Consider the following 19,500-nt stretch of genomic DNA (forward strand, 5'->3'; position numbering starts at 1 on the left):
AAGCATATGAAGTGTTGGGAAAAATGAGGCTGATAGAAGCTCCTTGAAGTGTGCAGGGGGCTTCAAAACATTTTCTCTCAGACTACTAGTCAGGTGCTGAAACCATTAATCCTTAAAGCTAAGATGGCAGTAAGTTGGCATTTGGTTGAGCTGTGGAAGCGAGAGGAAACATTCGGAACTCCCTGTACCATCGGTAGTACCCTGTGAGCTAAGTGGTCAGACTGTGTTATCACCGTGTGTCAGATTGTAGAACGCTAGTGCTGACGGGCTGCATACACCAAACAGGATGGGACAAATCATTTGCCTGGACTAAGGATGGTTAGTTTTCAGAATTTGAGCCCTAAACATGATTTCTTCATAATTTTTTACTTTGATCACTACTTTTGTTTCTCAAAAACATTTCAGAAAGCTCAAAACTTTTTCTATGCTACAGTAGCAATAGTAGTAATAACAATAGGAAAAAGAGTCACATTTAATGACAGTGTGTCTTCAAAGGAGTAGTGAAATTGAATTATCTGTAGTAATTAGGAAATACAGCTACATTTAAGATATGTGGACCAGTTAATTAGCCTTTTTAAAATAGATGTCACTTATAAAATCTTACTTTGAAATTTATTCTTTGCTGAACCCTAGGGATTGATTAAATACTCATTTTAAAAGCCCAGATGTAGTCATTTTTGATCAGAAACTTAGCATAAAGCTTTTAAAATTGTTTTCCCTGCTATCTGTCCTGGTTTTCCTCTTTTTTTTTTTTTTTTTCTTTCCCTCTCTGTCTCTCCCTGTAGCCACTTTATTGTTCAGGTTAATTTTCAGTGCCATTCCCTTTATCTTGGTATCATATTATATATTCTGTTACTTTCTGCTTTTGTTTTCCCCCTTTTGTGTTTGCATCCCTCTTTCCTATCTATCTTTTCTTTCCTTCCTTCCTTATTTCACTGCTCTCCCTACCGAATGTTCAGTCCTTCGTTCTATGTTTGTTCTTCCTTTCAGCCTTGTGCCTTTATTTCTACCCTGTGCTTCAGACTTTTCCCTTCTGGCTCTATGCAAACACAATGGGTCGCAATCGTGTTCTCTTGTAGACTGGCTGGTGGTGAGGATCCCAGTTAGTTTCATGCTCCTGCCAGCTGGAACAAAAAGGAGGGATGTCGAAGTTAACACCCTTCAGTTCTAAGCACAAGCACTCTCTGTCAGTACTTCAGAGATCACGATTTGGATCAGTTTGAATGTCGTTGTTATCATCCAGTGTGTCAAAACAGTCTCTAGCATAAGAGATTTTTGATTTTTTAAAATTTTTTTTTGGTGTCAGATGCCACCAGCAAAGGTCCTGACCTTTTATAGAACAAAGTGATTGTACATGGCTAATATGTCCAGCTTTATTGGTGTAGCACAATTTCTTTTTAATATTTTTTTTTAAAAAAACAGTGGACATTAGATGACTGCTGTTTCACAATTACACAATGTTTCTATAATAATACTTGTTCCTAAAGTGTGGGAGAGCAGCGCTGCGGTTTGAGAAGGCTCTCACCTTCAAACCAAACCAAAGGGACAAGTGACTTCCCCCATGCAGCTTGCCAGCCCAGGACTTAATGCTGCAGTCCTTAGTGGAATAAAACATCAGTCAAAGCAAGGGGATGATGCACCATGAAGAACTAGCTATGAGTTCCCAGTTAACCCCAGATGCAAGCATTACATTCTACGTGACATTAGGCATGTTTGATTTGTCCCAACCTGGATACAACCCGTGTATCAGCTGCGTAGTCGTGTGGTAAGTATGTCCTGCTGAAGGGACTGCCACTAGCCACATCATGAAAAAATATTCCCACTGTCTAGTGATCACACTGTCTGTCTCTTTCAAAAGTTTGGAAGTGCCATGGGAATGTCCAATAAATGTGCAAATACGTGGGGTTTTTTGTTTCAGATTACTATGGTTGTCATGCCGATGGTGTCTGCTCTACTGGTTATGTGCAGTGCATTGGGCCATTTCCTGACACCTAACAGTCACCCCCCAGCTGCATTACCCGATTGCTGTTAGTTGCATCTCAAATCCAAGTTGCATGGTCTCCTGAGTTTCAGCTTTCAGGCTTGAGCACTAAGCTGTGTTGTTGCTCATGAACGTATGTTGTATCTCCATTTCACTGTGCTTGGAGCAACCACGTTTGCTGAGAAGTAGGGCTTTTAAAGCCCAAAATAAAATGGGTTGGAAACTGTTGGGCCGGGAGCATGCTGCTAGAGCTTTATGTTGATTTATTTTGAAGAAACAACTTGCATTTTCTGAATGGAGGAGGAAGTGTGGTTTGCAGGGCTTTGGGGAGTGCATTTTGTAAGGCATGCGTTTTTGAAACAGTTTCCTGATCCCCAATCTAGAATAAAACGTGGTCACCCACCAAACTTTTAAAGTTTCAAGATTATGACATTAGCGAGTGGGAGAAAGTTGTGGCTATAGATCCAAAGAAGTTGCACGTTATTGATCTAATCAAGCGTTTCTTTAGAACTATCCCGATTTTCAGTCGGACACGCGTAGGTTCTTTGCGTTACGGCAACACGCAGCCTCCCAGCGTGAAATCCGAGTTTGACCAGCTGCTTTCTCCACTGCACGGTGTTGACTCATGCATTGGCCAGTTGTGGTCTTGGGGCTGGAGAACCATTGGAAGAAAAGTTGTGTAGAGCCATTCAGAAATGCTAACCTGGCTTTCAAAACTAGACAAACAGCAAAAGCCCCGATCTTCCTCTGTTATTTTTACTTTTTAACTAAAAAAAATAAATCGCAGGTGGTTTTTCCAGTCAGTTGCCGTTAATCCTCAGTAATGTATTTTTATGAGGGAGAGAAAAACTGGTTTAAAAAAAGAGAGGAGGGGGAATGATGCTTCCAAACTTCGGAACAGTTGTGATTTTTCTGTTTTCCTAAGCCTGCCTTCCTGTAGCCTGTCCACCACCTAATCTATTTGGTATCTACCTCGTAACTCCCATTTTAGATGGGACTTCCCCACTTTGGCCCATTGGTTTCCTCCTACCACCTTCTAAGTTGTCCCACATTCTGTTTTAACTTTCTTTTCTTTCTTTATTTACGTCCATTACAGCCAGATCTCTATGGCTCACAGATGTGCACAGGGAAGCTCCCAGAGGTGCGTCACGGGCCCAAAAGAATCTTGCATCAAAATGCTTCTTTGAGATGTCATAGCACTGCAGCAGCAGGTTGATGTGTGTGCAGTAGATTTGTTGCTTGGCTTATCCCACTTTTTTTTTTCATTAATCCTAAACTTTGGAGGCCCATGTCACACATTGTTTTGTGGAGAACTTCTTAGGAAGAAGCCATGTTAAAGTGTTTACCTAGATTGGGGTGGCACCAAGGCTAAGTTTAAATGTACTTCAGGTGTAGTTTTTCGTTCAGTAAGTCCTACAGTTTGCTGGTAGATGTTGGCTGTGCAGTAAATGGAGAAAATTACAGGCTTTCAAATTTAGGAAATTATACTGGATATTTAAAGCAATTTTTCATCAATATAATTTCAATGCAGAGCTGCAGCTTTCAGTGATTGGATCAATTTTCAAACGTCACCCTTGCTTATAAGAGGTCCAAGAATTCATGCAAGGCTTTGGCACTCTCAGCCTGTTTTCTGAGTCCCTGTTTTCTGTATATTTACAGTAGAGAACCTACAGAGCTACAGGAGCTCGAAAAAGAGACATCCTTAGCAGCAGTGGTACAGCTCAGTGTTATGGTTTTGAGAATTTAAATGCAGAATCTTAACCCCACAGCGTTCCCTGGTATGCTGAAAATTCGTTGTATCAGGGTGGGGTTTACCTTTTAATCAGACAGCAGTGATCATTTCAGCAAAATGTGTTTGCAGTATTAAGCATTAAAAATCCAGTGTAAAGCTCCTAAAGTACACTGTGTTGTCCACAAATATAGAATAGTCTTGTTATGTCTGCACTGAATCACCAGGAAAGCAAGCTAAGCCTTAAATCATTATTCCATGGAAGAGCAGAGTTGATTTAAAGATGAGTTTCATGCACTTTTTTTCCTATCACAGTCATAACTTTCTTTTCAAGTTGGATCCTGGTTTTAGCTCTATATTTTGATAGAGAAGAGAATGATTGCATCTAATGTATAAGCCACTAATTTTAATTGTAAGGTGTCAATCGAAATTTCTGAAAGTAATCTTACAGGTAGCATGGGATCTTGGTAAAGATCTGTGAAGTGATGGCTGTTAAATATTCTAAATACAGATTCTTTCCACTTGACATCTACAGGGCATTCCAGAGCAGTGGGCCAGGCTACTACAGACCTCCAACATAACAAAACTGGAGCAGAAGAAGAACCCACAAGCTGTTCTAGATGTTCTCAAATTTTATGATTCCAAAGAAACAGTTAACAACCAGAAATATATGAGCTTTACGTCAGGAGGTAAGTCGACGTCTCACTGCGAAAAAGGGAGTGTCAGGCCCCAAAATGAGTCAGACCAACATTCAACATTTAAGTAGTCAAGAAGCAACCTTAAAAAAAAAATCCACTATGTAGACTATTCCTGAAATGAATTATATTTCTCCTTTTGTTCCCTAAATGTCATTGAAACTGTGACTTTTCTTTGTCACTTTAGAACAAAGTAAGATACTAGATGGAACAATCATTACTATTTTTAGTCAGAAGCATTGGTGTCCAAGAGTCTTGTTTACTTTTGGTTTTTCACATCCTTATTCCTGCACAGTGTTCAGATTGAGGTACAGGGTATACTTGTTTCATGAGTTACACTTCGATCCTTTGAGCAATGGGTTATGAACTATGAGGATTTTCTGTGATGCTTCATGATAGAGGAGAATTTTGAAGGATTTTTTTGCATTAGCTGCAGAGAAGATTAGGTTGCTGTGCATAAATCACAAACAAACCTAGAACAGCTACTATGGAGATATAAAAGGAATGTTGCCAGAGGATGAGAAGGAAGGAGTCAGTGTCCAGGGCAATCTCCGTAGCGTGCTCATTCCAGGAACATCCTCATGATTTAGGCATTACCATCCAAAAGCCTGCAAATGTGATGGGGGTGTCATTTTTTCCCTTGGTTGTGTACAGTCTGCAAAATTACAGTGTAGCGCTGCAAAAATGAGAGCGCAAGTCTGTGCTGCAGTTTGCATTTTTTTTCCTTTGGCCCATTCTTTCTTTTTTGTTTGTTTTGTGGTTTTTTGGTTTTTTTTTTTTTGCGAGACAGACTCTGGCTGGTGACGCATCTAGCAAGTAAGCAGAGGTTTTCACTAAGTGCAGCATATCTGGCTTTTGTATTGATGTGTTCTTTTGCTATTCCTTAATAACTGAGTTGATTTTTAAATAAAAATGCCGTTAGTTTGGTAAAGGTCCTGCCAACAGCTTCAGCTAGTAAGGGGGTGTCTCTATCCAACAGAGTGTGGACAGCATTTGTAATTTAACCTGCAGTGGTTCAGTTCCCTACACACGATAGTCTGTGGCAGTGGAGTCTCAAATTTCCTCAATTTGCTGATTCGTCCAATACAACTTCAAAAATGCAGACTGAGAACGCTTCTCCGAAGCCCTAAAAACTGTGCAGTTATCTCCAGAATTTACTAACGTGTCTCTTCTTTTGAGGGAAAGCATCTCTTTTCTAAATTCCGTAATAAAAATACTTGACTGTCTAACTTGACACTTAATGTTTGCTAAAATAGCAATTACTTTTGTGATGAAATGCAAAGTTCAGAACAGTTAGTGTATGCGCCTGGGCTCAGGAGCTGTTACTGTGCTGTGCCAGAATAGAACCGCGATGGCTGAGGGGGATTTTGGGGAAGCTGTTATGGGGAAGCATCTTCAGCAAGCTGAAGAGAATCAATGCATGCAATTTTCATTTATTTTTTTTTTTAAAGAAGCTACTTTAGCTCTGATTGTTAAAGAACAATTTGCATCTTCTTGACCAAGTTTCTATTTATTTTATTTACTGCCAAAACAGGGCAAAAAACTAGACACGGGGGACTGTAGAAGAAGAATAAACTAGTATATTGCCCTGTTACCTTGCTTGTTATGTAAACATAACTTGCTACTGGAAGGATGTTGTGAAAGAAAAATGCTATCTATTTGGGTTTACGTGCTCTGTGGGGTTCCCCACAACAGGCAGGTTTCTAACAGCATCTGGTTAATTTTCCCTTGCACGTTGCAGATAAAAGCGCCCACGGATACATAGAAGCCCATCCTTCGGTGAGTGCCAAAGTAACCTTTTACTTCCATAGCGTTAGGAATTGTGGAGCAAGCTGTGAGCTGTCTTTGTGACAGAGTGCCAGCCTTGTAGGCTGAAATAAAGTACATTTTAGTGTCTTTGCAGCAGCAGAAAAGGGATCATTGGCTGTTTTCTAATTTTCTGTTTAAGAACTTCTAAGCAGATGAAAGTCTGGCTTTGCAGACAGAAGATTGCTTGCTGTTCTTGGCCATGGTGGAATATATAATTCGCAACAATATGCAGTGCTAATTAGCCCATTTTAATTTGGTTTTAACAACTTAGAATCCATTTCTATTAAATTTTATGATTTATCCTTAGTACAGCTGGATATGTAGCTGAATATAAATAAGGTTTTAATTGATATGTAACTCACTGGAACCATTGAAAGAAAGTTTTAAATAATCATCCACTCTAATTAATACTGGATTGCCATAGCAATCCCAGAGATGTAGTCATGACATCCACATTAATATTGACCAGATTTATTAGTGTTAATATTAGTACATTAAATAGCAAATGACTGAATGGGGATTTGGCCTTTATTTTCGAGTGTTAAGCAACTTAATTTCAGATTTTTGATTAGACAGCAGAGAGTGTGTACAATGAAATGAAAATCATCTTTGAATATTCACACTTCTGATTCTCAGTTGATGCCACTTTCATTATCGTTAAAACACACTTTTAAAAGGAAGTTTGGGGTTCACCAGAGCATAGTAACCCTCCCCAGTAGCTTTTCTGTTGGGTATGGACACATTGGCAGATGCTGTGGTATTTTATTCTACCAGACACAGACCGTGGTGAGACAGTCAAGATGTCAGCTTTCAAAAGTTACCGACTCAGAGGATGCTGGATAGATGTTGTAGTGCAGGGAAAACAATTGTCTGACAGGATCGAGCAGTCATTGGAATTACTTTCATTTCACTTCACTCCTTAAAGGGAGTCTGACAATAAATAATATGGCATTGTATATGTTCTAGCTGCACGACGTAGTGCTGTCAGACCAGGCATGGAGCCCAGTGGAAAAAAATAGTTATAACAATTTGACATAACAGAAATGTGATTATTCCTTTCTTTATTTTTCACTTTATTATTTTCTGTCCCCATGTAAGCAAAGTGCTAATGATGCACGGAAAGCTATACGCTGATCTAATGTATGACAAAGTAACACTTACCTTCCTATTAGGGCATCCCTTGCTTGACAGACTTGGCCCTTAAACTGCTGTTTAGAAGGTCTGGCATATCATTCCCTACTTCGGCCAGATTGGTAGCCTGTTCCACCATTTACCTTTAAAAGCTGGGCAGTGGAACTGAGTCTCAGAAAATACGATACTCCATGTAAATGTGTGACCCTGTGTGCAAGTACAGGTGACAGTCATCTAGTCAGTAAAACACAGGCATGGAGATTAGGTCTCCCTCTTTCCTGCAGGCTGTCCCTGGTATTTATACTGGACCAAACTGGTGCCATTTTACAGATAGCGCAAATGAGAGAAGAATATTTAGAGTAGTGCTTTGATTTGCTTCAGTTCTCTAAGTGGCCTGTTGTAGTCAGCTTTAAAGCAGTTGGTGGACACTTAACAAGGCGCCTTTTTTGTTTTGCCAGCAAAGTTGTGATGATGGGATGTAACCCCCTGCCTGTGGTGGGGGCTTTCAACACATCTGACTTTAAATATCCGCAGTGTAGGCTTCAGTGTATGTGTAGACACTGATCAGCCAGACTTCCCTTGCCTGCCCCGTATTTGGAGTCTGCCTGAAGGTGGATTGCACCCTGGCAGTGGCTTTTATTCTCCGCTGTAGTGGTAAGAAACAGGCAAAGGGTGGAAAGATCAGTGTGTTAACTTATGATTAGCTAAAGAGGAGGATGGTGCTGGAAAAGGAGCTACTAAACAGGGAAATTCAGCACTGTGGAAACAGGCAATATGATTATCCCATGGGTAAAATAGTAAAGAAACAAATAGCCTTTTTCTCCAAAACCAAATTCCCATCAAGACAGCAAAGGAGGCTTTGCACTTTGAAGTGTCTTAATTAACCTAGCCAGTAGACACCTGTTAGCTTAATTAACTGTTACCATTTCTGTAGACACAATGCCAAAGCAATTAACCAGCAACTAGATGTGATTGCTAGTGATATATTCAAGCATTGCATTTTGTGAAATTAGACTTTGACTAAGCATGGGAATGATTTAGTTGTTTTTAGCAAAAATGAAAACTACCAAGACGAATTAACAAAACAGCACAGTGATTTGTAACCTTTACATTATGTTGTGCTGTGTGTGACTTAGAGCTGAGGCCTGTAGGACTATAGGTGTGTCTAGATTGGTTTCTGATGCCTAAGCAGATGAAATTTGTGTGTCACTGTCAGACCTCCCAAGTGTCAAAAGTGATGACTGTCACTCGTCCTACTGTCTGTCCACAGAGCACAAAAACAGCATCAGAACCCCCCCTAGCTCCCTCTGTTTCTGAAGAAGAGGATGAAGATGATGAAGAGGAGGAAGACGACAATGAACCTCCACCTGTTATCGCACCACGGCCTGAACATACAAAATCAGTAAGTCCCAGCTCTGGTTAGCACCGTATTTGGTGTAATTCAGAGCTGTGTGTTTCTGATCAGGCAGCACTTGCTGTTGAAGACTCTGAGGGCTGGAGCCCTGCCATGGCATAGTGCTTCACCCAAGCCACTGACACCAGGAAAATCTTTCGAGCTTTTACGTTTAGTCATGAGTTTCCTGTGATTCTGAGAGTGTCTGTGAATTTGTCTTAGTATCAGAGCAGAAGGTAGCATTGTGTCTTTTAATGCTACTGGTGTAAAATTAAGTAACTTTGTCCAAAGGGTCTGTGTAGACTGTCTGTCATCAGACGCAGTTCACACCCTTGCAGGATGTATAGGAGAAACTGTCCCCTGGAGGTACCTGTCCCCCTCCACAGACTATATAAGCAGCTCAATGGACACCTTAGACTACACCCTTAACTTTTACATGACTGAAATTTGGTGAGAAGAATTCTACACAACTGTGCATTGTAAAGAGAAGGGAGGTCTCTGAAGGACTGGAACGCAGTTCCTAATGGCGACTCTCTAAAGCTTGAGATACTGATGAGAAGTCTGTTGAACTGTCACGATCAGAAAAGGGAAATGTTGCCTGCTTCTATTCAGACGCTTAGGTATCAACCAAAGAGTCATTTTGTTCCCCGTGAAAACAAACGAGCGTCAAGTAACAAAGCTCTGGGGCCCTGGACAGGTCTATGTCTGTATCCTTGCAACACAGTAAATTCATTGTTTCAATCATCTTTCAAAAAATCGATGAAAATTGAAAATGAAACTGGCCATGAACTTGTGTCAAACTAGCCTTTCTCTTTTGCCTGGTCAGTTCAAGAAGTGGACAGCAAAACTCAACATTTTTAAGAGCCATGGATGTGGCAGACAGCATCTTCCTAAGGGTTTGTATTTGAAATAGGATCTCAGGGCACCTCTGCAAGCCACCGTTCTGACACAAAATAATTTCTTGTCACAGATCTACACGCGCTCTGTAATTGAACCTGCCGCTGCACCAGCACCAGCTAAAGAAGCCACCACTCCCCAACCTGAAAACTCAAACACAAACACTTTGTACAGAAACACAGACCGGCAGCGAAAAAAATCCAAGATGACAGATGAGGAGATTCTAGAGAAACTGAGTACGTATTCTGTATTTCTTGTCTGATATGCGTGTCTCAGGATTATATGTACCAAATGTTCATCCTCAGTTTAGTGTCACAGAATCACTTACAACTCCCTACACACTGTGTTGTGCTTAGAGGACGCGAGAGCACGTTCTGGGTGTTCCTCTGCCTCCGAGGGCAGCTGTGGCTGGGTTGGATTTGCCTCAGCTTCCTTCTACACTAAAGGCAAAAGTGGAGATTGTTCCTGGTTGAGTGGAAGGCTGTGACCTATTGAACTCCTGTGTGCTGATGGTCAAATTGAACAGAGTATTTGGGTTCCTAAATTCTCTTTAGTGTCCTGACTTCTCACCAGTCATTGAAGCCAAAATACTTTGCAGAAATCTGTTGGGTTTATTTTGGTTTTGTTTTTTACCAATAGACGACTGCAGCACTAAGCTGATTCCTTCAGCCTCAAGGAGCTCTTCTGCCCCAGATATTCTGCTGGTGTCATTTCTATGATTGTTGTTGCTACTACTTGTAATATATCAGAGTTTGTTTTTATAAGAATTCTATGTTTGTGTCAGAGAGAACTCTTTTGAAAGAACATCACCTGACACCATGGATAGAGAGGAAGAGGTGTTTTCCATGTGCCCCAAAAGGAAAAAAAAATTCCTTCTATAACAATCCTTTTTTTTTTCCTTAGCTTTATACTTCCAAAGATGTATCAAAGAGACACATCTATGTGGTGTGATTGGGTAAAACTGCACTGCAGGCATTTCTCAGGAGCCAGCCTCCGACACATCCACTGTCCATTCCTCAGATACATGGCACTTTGTCAGAGCTAATTTCCAGCCAGTTAATACTGTTAGAATCCTAACCATTGGCCCCAGCCCCCTGTGCAGATCATACTCTAGGAAAACACATCAAGCCCTTCATCATTCTGCAGTACAAACAACTTAATCTGCTTCTTGAACATAATAGCTGCCAGTGCTGTGTTCTCAGGTGATAAATTATTGGGTTCATAACATAGCCCAGTTTACTCTGTGTCTGCCATCAGCTGTTAGGACAAAAAGTGGATTGATCTACACCTCCTTGTGTTTGATTTCAAAGCCAGTAATGTTCTGTCTTTAATGGGGGCAACTGCTTGTAAAGGGGTGCAGTCTGACTGTGGCTTCTTCACAGTGGTTGTCAATGCTCATCCTGGTGCTATGCCAACCTTTTCGCCGTACTTGCCCTGCCACTGATGGCTGCTGTAACTGCAGAGGCTGAAGCCTTCCTTCGCTGTGAGATTTCAGCTGCTTGTGTAGAGTTTTCTCCACCCTTAGCAGGTTGACAGGACTGTAAAGAGCTGAATCTCTGTGCCATTAGGGAATATCCAAGGGATAAGTTCAATAGCGTCAGCTGAGGGCACAAAGAAATAAATTCCAGAGCAGATAGTTACCTGCAGGTATGCCAGCATATAAAGGGAGGAATTACAGCTTCTTCAGCTGAGGCTAAATATTTAAGGCAGGATTCCACCGTGATACCTGCAGGTGCCCTGCGTACGCAAACACAAGTATGTGTGGTGTTTATTCAAGGTTCTGTGTATGCCAGGTTAGGACTCAGCCCTGGAGTTATTGTGGGTTATATCTTTGAAATGTTATGTGCTTTTTCTTTCTTAAGAATTTGGTACCAAGTGAGCAAAGTCTGAAAGTCTGCCTTGGGCAAATTATGATGTGGACAATTAAAATCTTTGTGCTTTCATGAAGCTATCTGAAAACGAAGGTGATGCTTTTTTACTACAGTCCTGGGAAAATTGTATTTAAGCATGTGTGGTGGTTGGTTTTTTTCTGGTTTGTTTTGTTTTAACTTCTCCACCTCGCCTGCTTCCACCACAGTTGATTTTATGCTACTTTTAGGAAGATGTCTCCTGTCTTTTATCTTAAATTGCTTTCATTATTCTTTTCTGCTTGAAATAACTTGGGTTTTTTTAGAGCCACTTTCATTACAAGTTTTACTAGGGAGTGAAGCCCGTAATACTGAGATAAGATCAAACAAAATTATGCCCATCATGAAATCGCAAATATGTTCCACTGTAATTATAAAACAGAGGTGGCCCAATTCTGCTTTCTTATCCACTTAATTTAGGACTCGATAAAGGAAAGTGCTCAAAGACATCAAAATAGCTGATATGTTTATCTTTTGTCCAGAGTAGGGAGTGCTTCTCTGAACTGGAGCCGTGTACCAGTCACTCCGTTGATTTTAGTGCTGTCATATTTGATGTGCATTGGCTTAAGCACAGGAAACCAGCCACAAACAACTAACTTGTGAAAGCAGCTACGCAAGTTTTGAGAAGAAACTCCAGAAATCTGAACTGCAAAATCAGTGGCCAAATTGGAAAATTCTTCTTCATAATATTTGTTCTGCAGTCTTTTTATGTGTTCTTTTCTAACGTGAACTTCCATGAGCTTCTGATATCTATTCTGATAGATACACAGGTCCATTAACTAACTGAAAATAGCACCTAGCTGGACACTGACAACAGAGTGGTTTTCCTGTTGTCCAGTCCAGCACAGGATTACGGCAGTGTTCGTTTTAGCGGAGTCTCACGGGGAACCCCTGTCTGAGGGGTGATTAAGCTCAGCAGTGTGAGTGGAAGGGTGTGCTTTCTCATCTCACATCCCTTCATCCAGTCAGAAGGGAGTCCCAGGGTCCTCTGGTCGTGTTTTTCTTGACTGAAGAGTTACGTTGTAGTGGAGACCTGCTATAGAGAAGCAGAATGAAAGCTTCGTTTTACGTTATGCGTTTCAGTGAGACGAAACTATGAAAAGTTAACCAGGTCCTGAAAGCCTGCGTCCTTGGCTTGGACTCCAGACAACCTGGTTACTCTAACTCTTGACGGCTGGCACAGCAGGACACGACCACTTCAGGCTACTTGAGACTGTGACGGCATCCTCAGCCAGCAGTTAGGTGCCCACGCTGCCATCAGCAGTGGCAGTGGCTGGCATTCCTGGAGTGCCAGGTGAGGGGAGCAAGTACCGTGGGGCAAAGGAAACCTCTTCTCCTGCAGCTCCCCTTAGCCATCTTGGCAAGGCCAACAAAATAGTTTTAGCAGGGAGTCTACCAGATGGTGTGGGTGCCTCATCTTCTTGCCGTGCTGGCAGGCAGAATTCCTGGCTAGGCATCCAGTCAGATGCTAAAGCCCTCTGCTCCAGAGAAGTGGCCTTGACAGGGGAGAGAGGTGTTTGTTACTACTCAAAGTGAATGGCACATCACCTCATTTTGTTTTGGATGCACAGGTGAACCAATAAGTATGTGTTTGTATTTGTGGTACAGGAATATTGCCAGATCAGTCAAACAAAATATGCTGTGAAAGATTGTCTTTCCTCCTGAACTAATCTTCTTCAAAGTATTTTAGTGATGTATGTTCCAAGTTAAATCTTTAGAAGTCATTTGCATTGAGCCATCACCCTAGGTGTCATTGTTCATATTTTATCTGGGAAATACCGGACCAGAAAAAACAATATTGTTTTTTTAATTATTCCTTCAGATTTCAGTTTATCCGATTTTGGCTCTTTCTTTCGACACAAACACCGTATCCTAATTACTACTTTCTTGCCTTCCCATTCAGACTGCCTGCACCTCAGAGTGGGCAAGAAGCTGCCAGGCAGTGCATGCTTTACTTTTAGCTTTCAGTGGCACATGAGCTCCGCAGTGTCTGGTGGACCCGGACTGTCCCACGTCCTGTGCCGGACGGACTGGCCCTGCCTTCCCGCTGCTGCAGCGCGGAGCTGCCGGGAGGCGGCAGCACCCCATCTCCCCATCCCGCCTGGCTTCTGCATCGCATCGCCCGGGCTCGTGGAGTTGTCAGCATCTCATTTGTGCCGCTGTCTGTGTAACACTTTTGCTGTTCTTGTTATCCGTCACGGCCGTGCGTGTTCGTGAAGATGAGCACGTGTGCGGTGCTGGCAGCGCGAGTCAAATGCCAGTTACTGATGCCAGTCAGGCTGAAGTCAAGCAGTGTGCTTCTTAAAACGGCACAAGGAAGGTCATCTTCAGAACTTAGCCTGGTAATAAATTATGACAGTCATAGTTCTTAAAGCTCTTAAATTATTGACTGTAACAGGAGATGCTGTTCTTTTAAAACTTAAAGGCATTCTTTTGGCAAACTGCTGAAAGATTGAGAAGATCACCCCCTGGAAACACTTAGCAGTATTCTTCCTGTTCTGAAAATGGCACCTGTTCATAAAAATTGATTCCAGAAGCCAAGATGCATTTAATCTTTGGAAGTATTAAACCTGTTGAATCACATAGGGTATTTATTCCTGAGAAGATAAAGGCTCTATTGTTCCAGCTCTCGTTAATGTCTGTAGACAAGAAATACTTGCATTGGTACTTGTTCTTCTCTGGTATGTGTCTCCTGTGAATATTTCTCCCTGCTCTTAGTTTCCTATCAAGGTAACTCTCCAAAGGAGTGTAGAAGATCAGTCTTTGTGGAGCTGGAAAATCATCTGTGCTGTGGAGCTGCCTGTGTTGTTGTCCAGCTGACTACAAACAGCTCACAACCCCAGACAGTGGGGCTGCATGTCTGAACCTGCTGGAAGGTGGTATCTCCAATTTTAAGTGAACATCTTTAATTTTGTTTCTTTCAGGGAGCATTGTCAGCGTGGGAGATCCTAAGAAGAAATACACTCGATTTGAAAAAATTGGCCAAGGGTAAGTCCAATCACGGTTACTTACACAAAAACATGAGCCAGCTGTTTTGCTGGTGTAATACCACGTGTGAAGTCAGGCAAGCTCCAAATGTGTTCAGACGCTGGGTTTAGATTCTTCTGTCTCTCAGTACTGGTCAGAATTTATAACTGTGTCAGAAGGCATCGTCAAAGGCAACTTGATGCTGGCAATGTCTTGCCTGCAGAAAGGAGCAGGACCTGGAAGAGCACCTGTCCTTCAGGTGTGTGGCACCTATTCGCTTGTTTTCTTAAGAGAAATCATTTTTCTACATCTCAAAATAATATGGCCACGCAAAAGAAAGAAAAAACTTTATTGCCTAAAAGAGCAACTTACCACCTGAGAGTTGTCAGATAAATAACAGTGCTCAATAACATTTCTTTCAGATATTTTTGCTTAAAAAAGTACTCAGTGATCAGAATTATAACCACATAGTTTAGAAACTGAATCTAGAGATTAAATAATAAACTCTCTTTTCTAGCAGAGGTAGTAAAACCCAAAAATTAGGTAATAAACACAGTGTTGATGCACAAAGCACTTGATGATAAAATCCATCATCTGCCTGATGGCAGACCGCTTGTGGATCCTGCAGGTTTTAGAAGTTTACTGAAAATAATCAACCAAGCTATTCCCTTTTGAAACTCAACTTTGCTTACTGTAAATGGGATTGATTTGGAAGATTTCCTATGTGAGGAGACAAGAACAAAAGAAATTACATCAAAATTAGGTCTTTGACTTGCATTTTAAATATGGACACAGTCTCTGCTCGATCACGCTTTCCTTGGCTATGCTGTAATTCCAGGAGGGCTAGTACCATTTGTGTAACACCCGGGTCCTGCTGCTGTCAGTGTATGACAGAAGCTGTTTACTGACATCAGAAGATATTTTTCTACCTTAAGTGTTTGTGAGGTTTGAACTTGGGGTAGCATGTTGCTGACCTAGAACTGATAGGTACTGCAGAAAGCCAGACACACTCATGCTCTCTCCCTGGCAGGCTTTATCGTAGATGTATCTTGTTTGGTAGGGCACTTGTGGGAAGGTGTTTCTGCTCCATTCATTCTATAAAAACCCTTTCTCAGATTGCAGCTTGCTTTCTACCCAAAGCTTTGGTTCTTATTGTCATTTGTAAAATGTCAGTGGACACTTAGAGCCGTGCCAGTCTCTCAAAAGATAAGTGTCAACTGAAGAAGTGAGAGTCAGAATGAACATGCATGTGAAGCAGATTATTGCTGTCACCGTGAGAATATGACCATCACCCTCACAGTCTTTTATTTTGACAGTCCTAGGAGTGAGCTTGTACAAAGGTGCCTCAACAACTGGTGGAAAGACAAGTGGCTAGTATCTGGCCTAAAAGGATATCTAAATTGATTTCCTCCAGCTTTTAGTACAGCCTGAAGATTGCATGCCCTTCTCACAGAGGAGTGAGTGTGCTGCCGTAACCAGCTCATGACTGTAATGCTGCAGGTCAATTTACAGTGATGGGGAAAGATCCTAAAGAAAAAAATCATCACCAAGGTAATCAAACAGGATGATCAGGAGGAACCAAACTGCTGCATGGCTGGGGTTAGCGTGTCTGTCTGCAGCAGGGCTGGGCTGAGATGCACTGCCTTGGATGGTGCTGATGTCCTCAGCTGATGCAGGTGCCAGTTCCTGAGCTGCCCACCTTTGCAGTGAGTTGGGTGCAGTTATGCCAAAGGCACTAGTAGTGTTGGAAGCGAGTAGTTTTTTAGTAGCTGCTAATGAGAGCACTGCAAGGCAGCAAGAGACGTGGCTACTCGGAGAGCAGCAGGTAGAAAGCAACTTCTTACATAAGGAAAAGCAACTTGACCGGCACGTAGCACTTCATGGCTTCATGCAGCTGGTAAGTTAATAAACAGTGTGATGGTTTTACAGCCACCTTGCAGTGAATGGTAGTCAGCAGGCCTGTGCTGAGGAACAGGCCAGCTTCTGTGCTGGGTCTCTGGTTTGTCATCTCTCTGCAGTTGAGGACTGAAAATGCTGCTGACACCGGAGAAAACGTATTTAACTAGTGCTTGATAAAGAGGCTGTGCTTGCTCAAGCAGTGTTAGCTCTTGCTAGAAAGACAAATTAGTACGGAGCCATGAGCAGCCTGGGTTCAGGTTGTTTTTTTTTTAACTTCTACTGCACTGCATCACAGTGACACAGATCTAATTGCAGGCCCTGGTACTTGCCTAACTGCATTAAAACCAAGATATTACAGAAGCGTTTAAAAGTTAGATACAGATCAGAAATTATAGTTGCTTAGAAGTAAAAGTTCGTAATGCAGAATTGCAGAGCTCTTGCAATTAATTCACAGCTTTACTTAAATTACTCACCTTTATCTAAACTCCTCACAGATGGCCTGGAGCATACCAAAAGCATCCTCATTTAAATAGCTGTTTTTAAATCAACCCTGACAGGGCTTTGCTCAGGAGGTACAGCGTGATGTTAGCAAGTCTGAATAAATGGTGTTGGCTTTTTATGAAAACAAATTGGATTAATCTCGACAATTAGTCATAGGAAAATGCATTTGCATTTATATTAAAAGAATACATAGCGTGCCCAATGAGAACATTGTTCTCGACACAGACATGCAGTCTCTGGTGCCTGTTGAATTAAAATGCTTCAGAAACATTTCAGCCTGCAGGTACACAAACAAGGAGGGGGGTCATGTGAAAATGAGCAAACTGATTTTTGGCATTTTCAGTCAGTGGGGCATTTGCTGGATGCGTGTTCCTGCTATTCAGAATTCCCACCCTGGCTCTCCCTTGCCTCGCTGCCCATGCAGACATGGGCTTCTTAAATGATGGTAGTGTAAACCTGTGGTTTAGCTCAGAAGGAAGCCCCATGAGGGTTTACAAGCCCACGGTTGCTTTTAAACCCAAAGGGATTTCATCTGATCGTGGCCTCTCTGGCCATTCCCATCATTACAGGGGAGGAACCACTGGTGCACCTAACGAAGCAGCTGCTGGCGGCTCTTGACACACAAAGAAGCTGTCCAAGGATCCTCTCTTTTGAGTAGTTCTCCATTTGTGTGTGAAACGATATATGCCCTAACCTGCCTTGCAGGATGGCTGGAGAATAGTTTCCTTGCATGCTGGAGGAAGCTGCATGTAGACCCTTTCCTCAGATCGCTGTCATGTGTATTCAGGGTTCTCAGAGTGACTGCATGATGTTGCCTGAACTTTGCAGACAGATCCAAATAAGCTGTTGGAGAAGGCACAACTAGACTGTATGTTGTATTTCCTGGGGAAAAAAAAAAAAAAAAACATGTACAAGAAAAGAAAAACAAAAAACAACAAAGCAAAACTGGAGAAAATGGAAAAATAATTAAATATATTATTATCCAATTTTTGTAGACACCTCATCCTTAAATTTTGAACTAAAATAATTTAGTATGTATGTTTGAGATTTGCACCAGCCCTTTTTCTTCATGTTGGACATAGGTTTTTATCTTGGAAACCCTGCATGGCAGAGGGCTGGTGGGCTGCTGCGCTGTGCGCTGCTGGCTGAAGGAGTGGATGAACAAAGGTGGTGTTTATAAACACTGCAGGCAGCAGAGATCTCCTATCTGGGCTTGCTTTCACTCGTAGGGACTAAACCACTTCTCATTTCTTGGCTGCTGTTTTGTTTCTAGGGCATCAGGAACTGTTTATACAGCAATCGACATCGCCACAGGACAAGAGGTAAGTGTCAGCAGTCCCAGCAGACTTTGCAGGTATTCAGTGCTTTCCCCTCTGGTGCAGACTGTGGATGGGGCTTTCAGGTTGTCAGCAGATCTTTACTGCAAAGGCTGTTCCTCCGCAGCACAGACTAGTCAGCCTGCAAAATACATCTTCTGCTAAGGCTGTGTCTCCTAAGCACGGACCAGTGCCAGCTGACATTGTCTTCTGTCTTGAGCTTTTCAGTGAAAGCTCTTTAAGGGCAATGTGGTTCTGTGTCTCAGTAACTGAATGCTTAACTGTGGCCATCCCCTTTCCAGCAACTATTACACTGAGGTTTTGATTAATGCCTGGAAAAGTACCTGTGAATTCCTGGAGGGAGGTCCTGGTGCCCCTGGAATCATAAGAGCTGAGGTGCTCTCTGTGCATGGCCTGATGTTTCACCCATAGCTTTTAAGGCCAATTATAGGAGAATTATTTTTTTACTTACTCTGTCTTCAGAACAGGTTGGTGCTCTCCACGGTATTGTTGGTCCCAACCTGGTGCCATGTTACATCATCCCTGAATGGGTATTTTAATGGAGAGAAATCTGTAAAGAGATCCCAGTAAGCTTTTGGGCTGATAAAAACTATATGATTTTTATTGCCAGTGTAAATATATTGGTTTGGAAATTATCTCTCTTCCCCAAGGTGCATGAAGTTGTGCTATTACAGAGAATGTTGGTCTATATATACAATTTCACCCTATACATTTACAGCATAAAAGCTGCCTGTGGACCTGGCTGTAGGTCAGTTAGCAATACAAACTGTAAAATCTAAAGATCTGTCATAATGAGAGGCCTCGGGAGAGCCCCAGGGGTGGTCACAGATTCCCTTATTGCTATGAGGAATGAATAGCTTCATTACATCGCTTAATTTTGGACAGACTTTGTCCTTATTAACTACCAGAAAGGAGGCAAGGAGAGAAGCAGTATCTTTCAGAGAAGGATACGCTAGCTCTGTGCTAACTACGAATATATTAATGCATCAGCTAGCTGGTGGAGGCTGCCGTCACTCAGTCCCAATTGATCTTAATCACAGGTTCAGACAGTCATACTATTTAGTGTTTTTTCCATCACGTGTTTCATCTTCAAAGTATAATGCAAGATCTGATTAGGGAGAGGTCATGTTTGAGACGCAGTCTCTGTGTTTTAGTCCTGCTGAAGCTGGTTGACACGCACGCTGACGAACGAGAAGACGTATATCAAGAGCAAAGATCTCTCCTAAACAATGCGGTTGTCTTTGGGTCCAGTGT

The 19,500-nt window shown here is 42.0% G+C and overlaps 1 protein-coding gene across 2 annotated transcripts in view; it reads left to right on the top strand.

The window, feature by feature from the left end:
* The window catches only part of PAK3 (p21 (RAC1) activated kinase 3), a 72,461-nt gene that overhangs the window by 42,533 nt on the left and 10,428 nt on the right, over positions 1-19,500 (top strand). Inside the window, exons 4-10 of one of the 2 annotated variants that reach the window (XM_086619833.1) lie at positions 3,078-3,122; positions 4,246-4,399; positions 6,147-6,184; positions 8,616-8,747; positions 9,709-9,871; positions 14,467-14,530; positions 18,183-18,231. In XM_086619833.1, the coding sequence (XP_086475959.1) occupies positions 3,078-3,122; positions 4,246-4,399; positions 6,147-6,184; positions 8,616-8,747; positions 9,709-9,871; positions 14,467-14,530; positions 18,183-18,231 (645 nt within the window). The remainder of the gene's footprint in view (positions 1-3,077; positions 3,123-4,245; positions 4,400-6,146; positions 6,185-8,615; positions 8,748-9,708; positions 9,872-14,466; positions 14,531-18,182; positions 18,232-19,500) is intronic. The other variant, XM_086619834.1, reaches the window with a different exon arrangement.

Source organism: Tauraco erythrolophus, chromosome 13 (genome assembly GCF_009769465.1).
Source record: "Tauraco erythrolophus isolate bTauEry1 chromosome 13, bTauEry1.pri, whole genome shotgun sequence".
NCBI lineage: Eukaryota > Metazoa > Chordata > Aves > Musophagiformes > Musophagidae > Tauraco > Tauraco erythrolophus.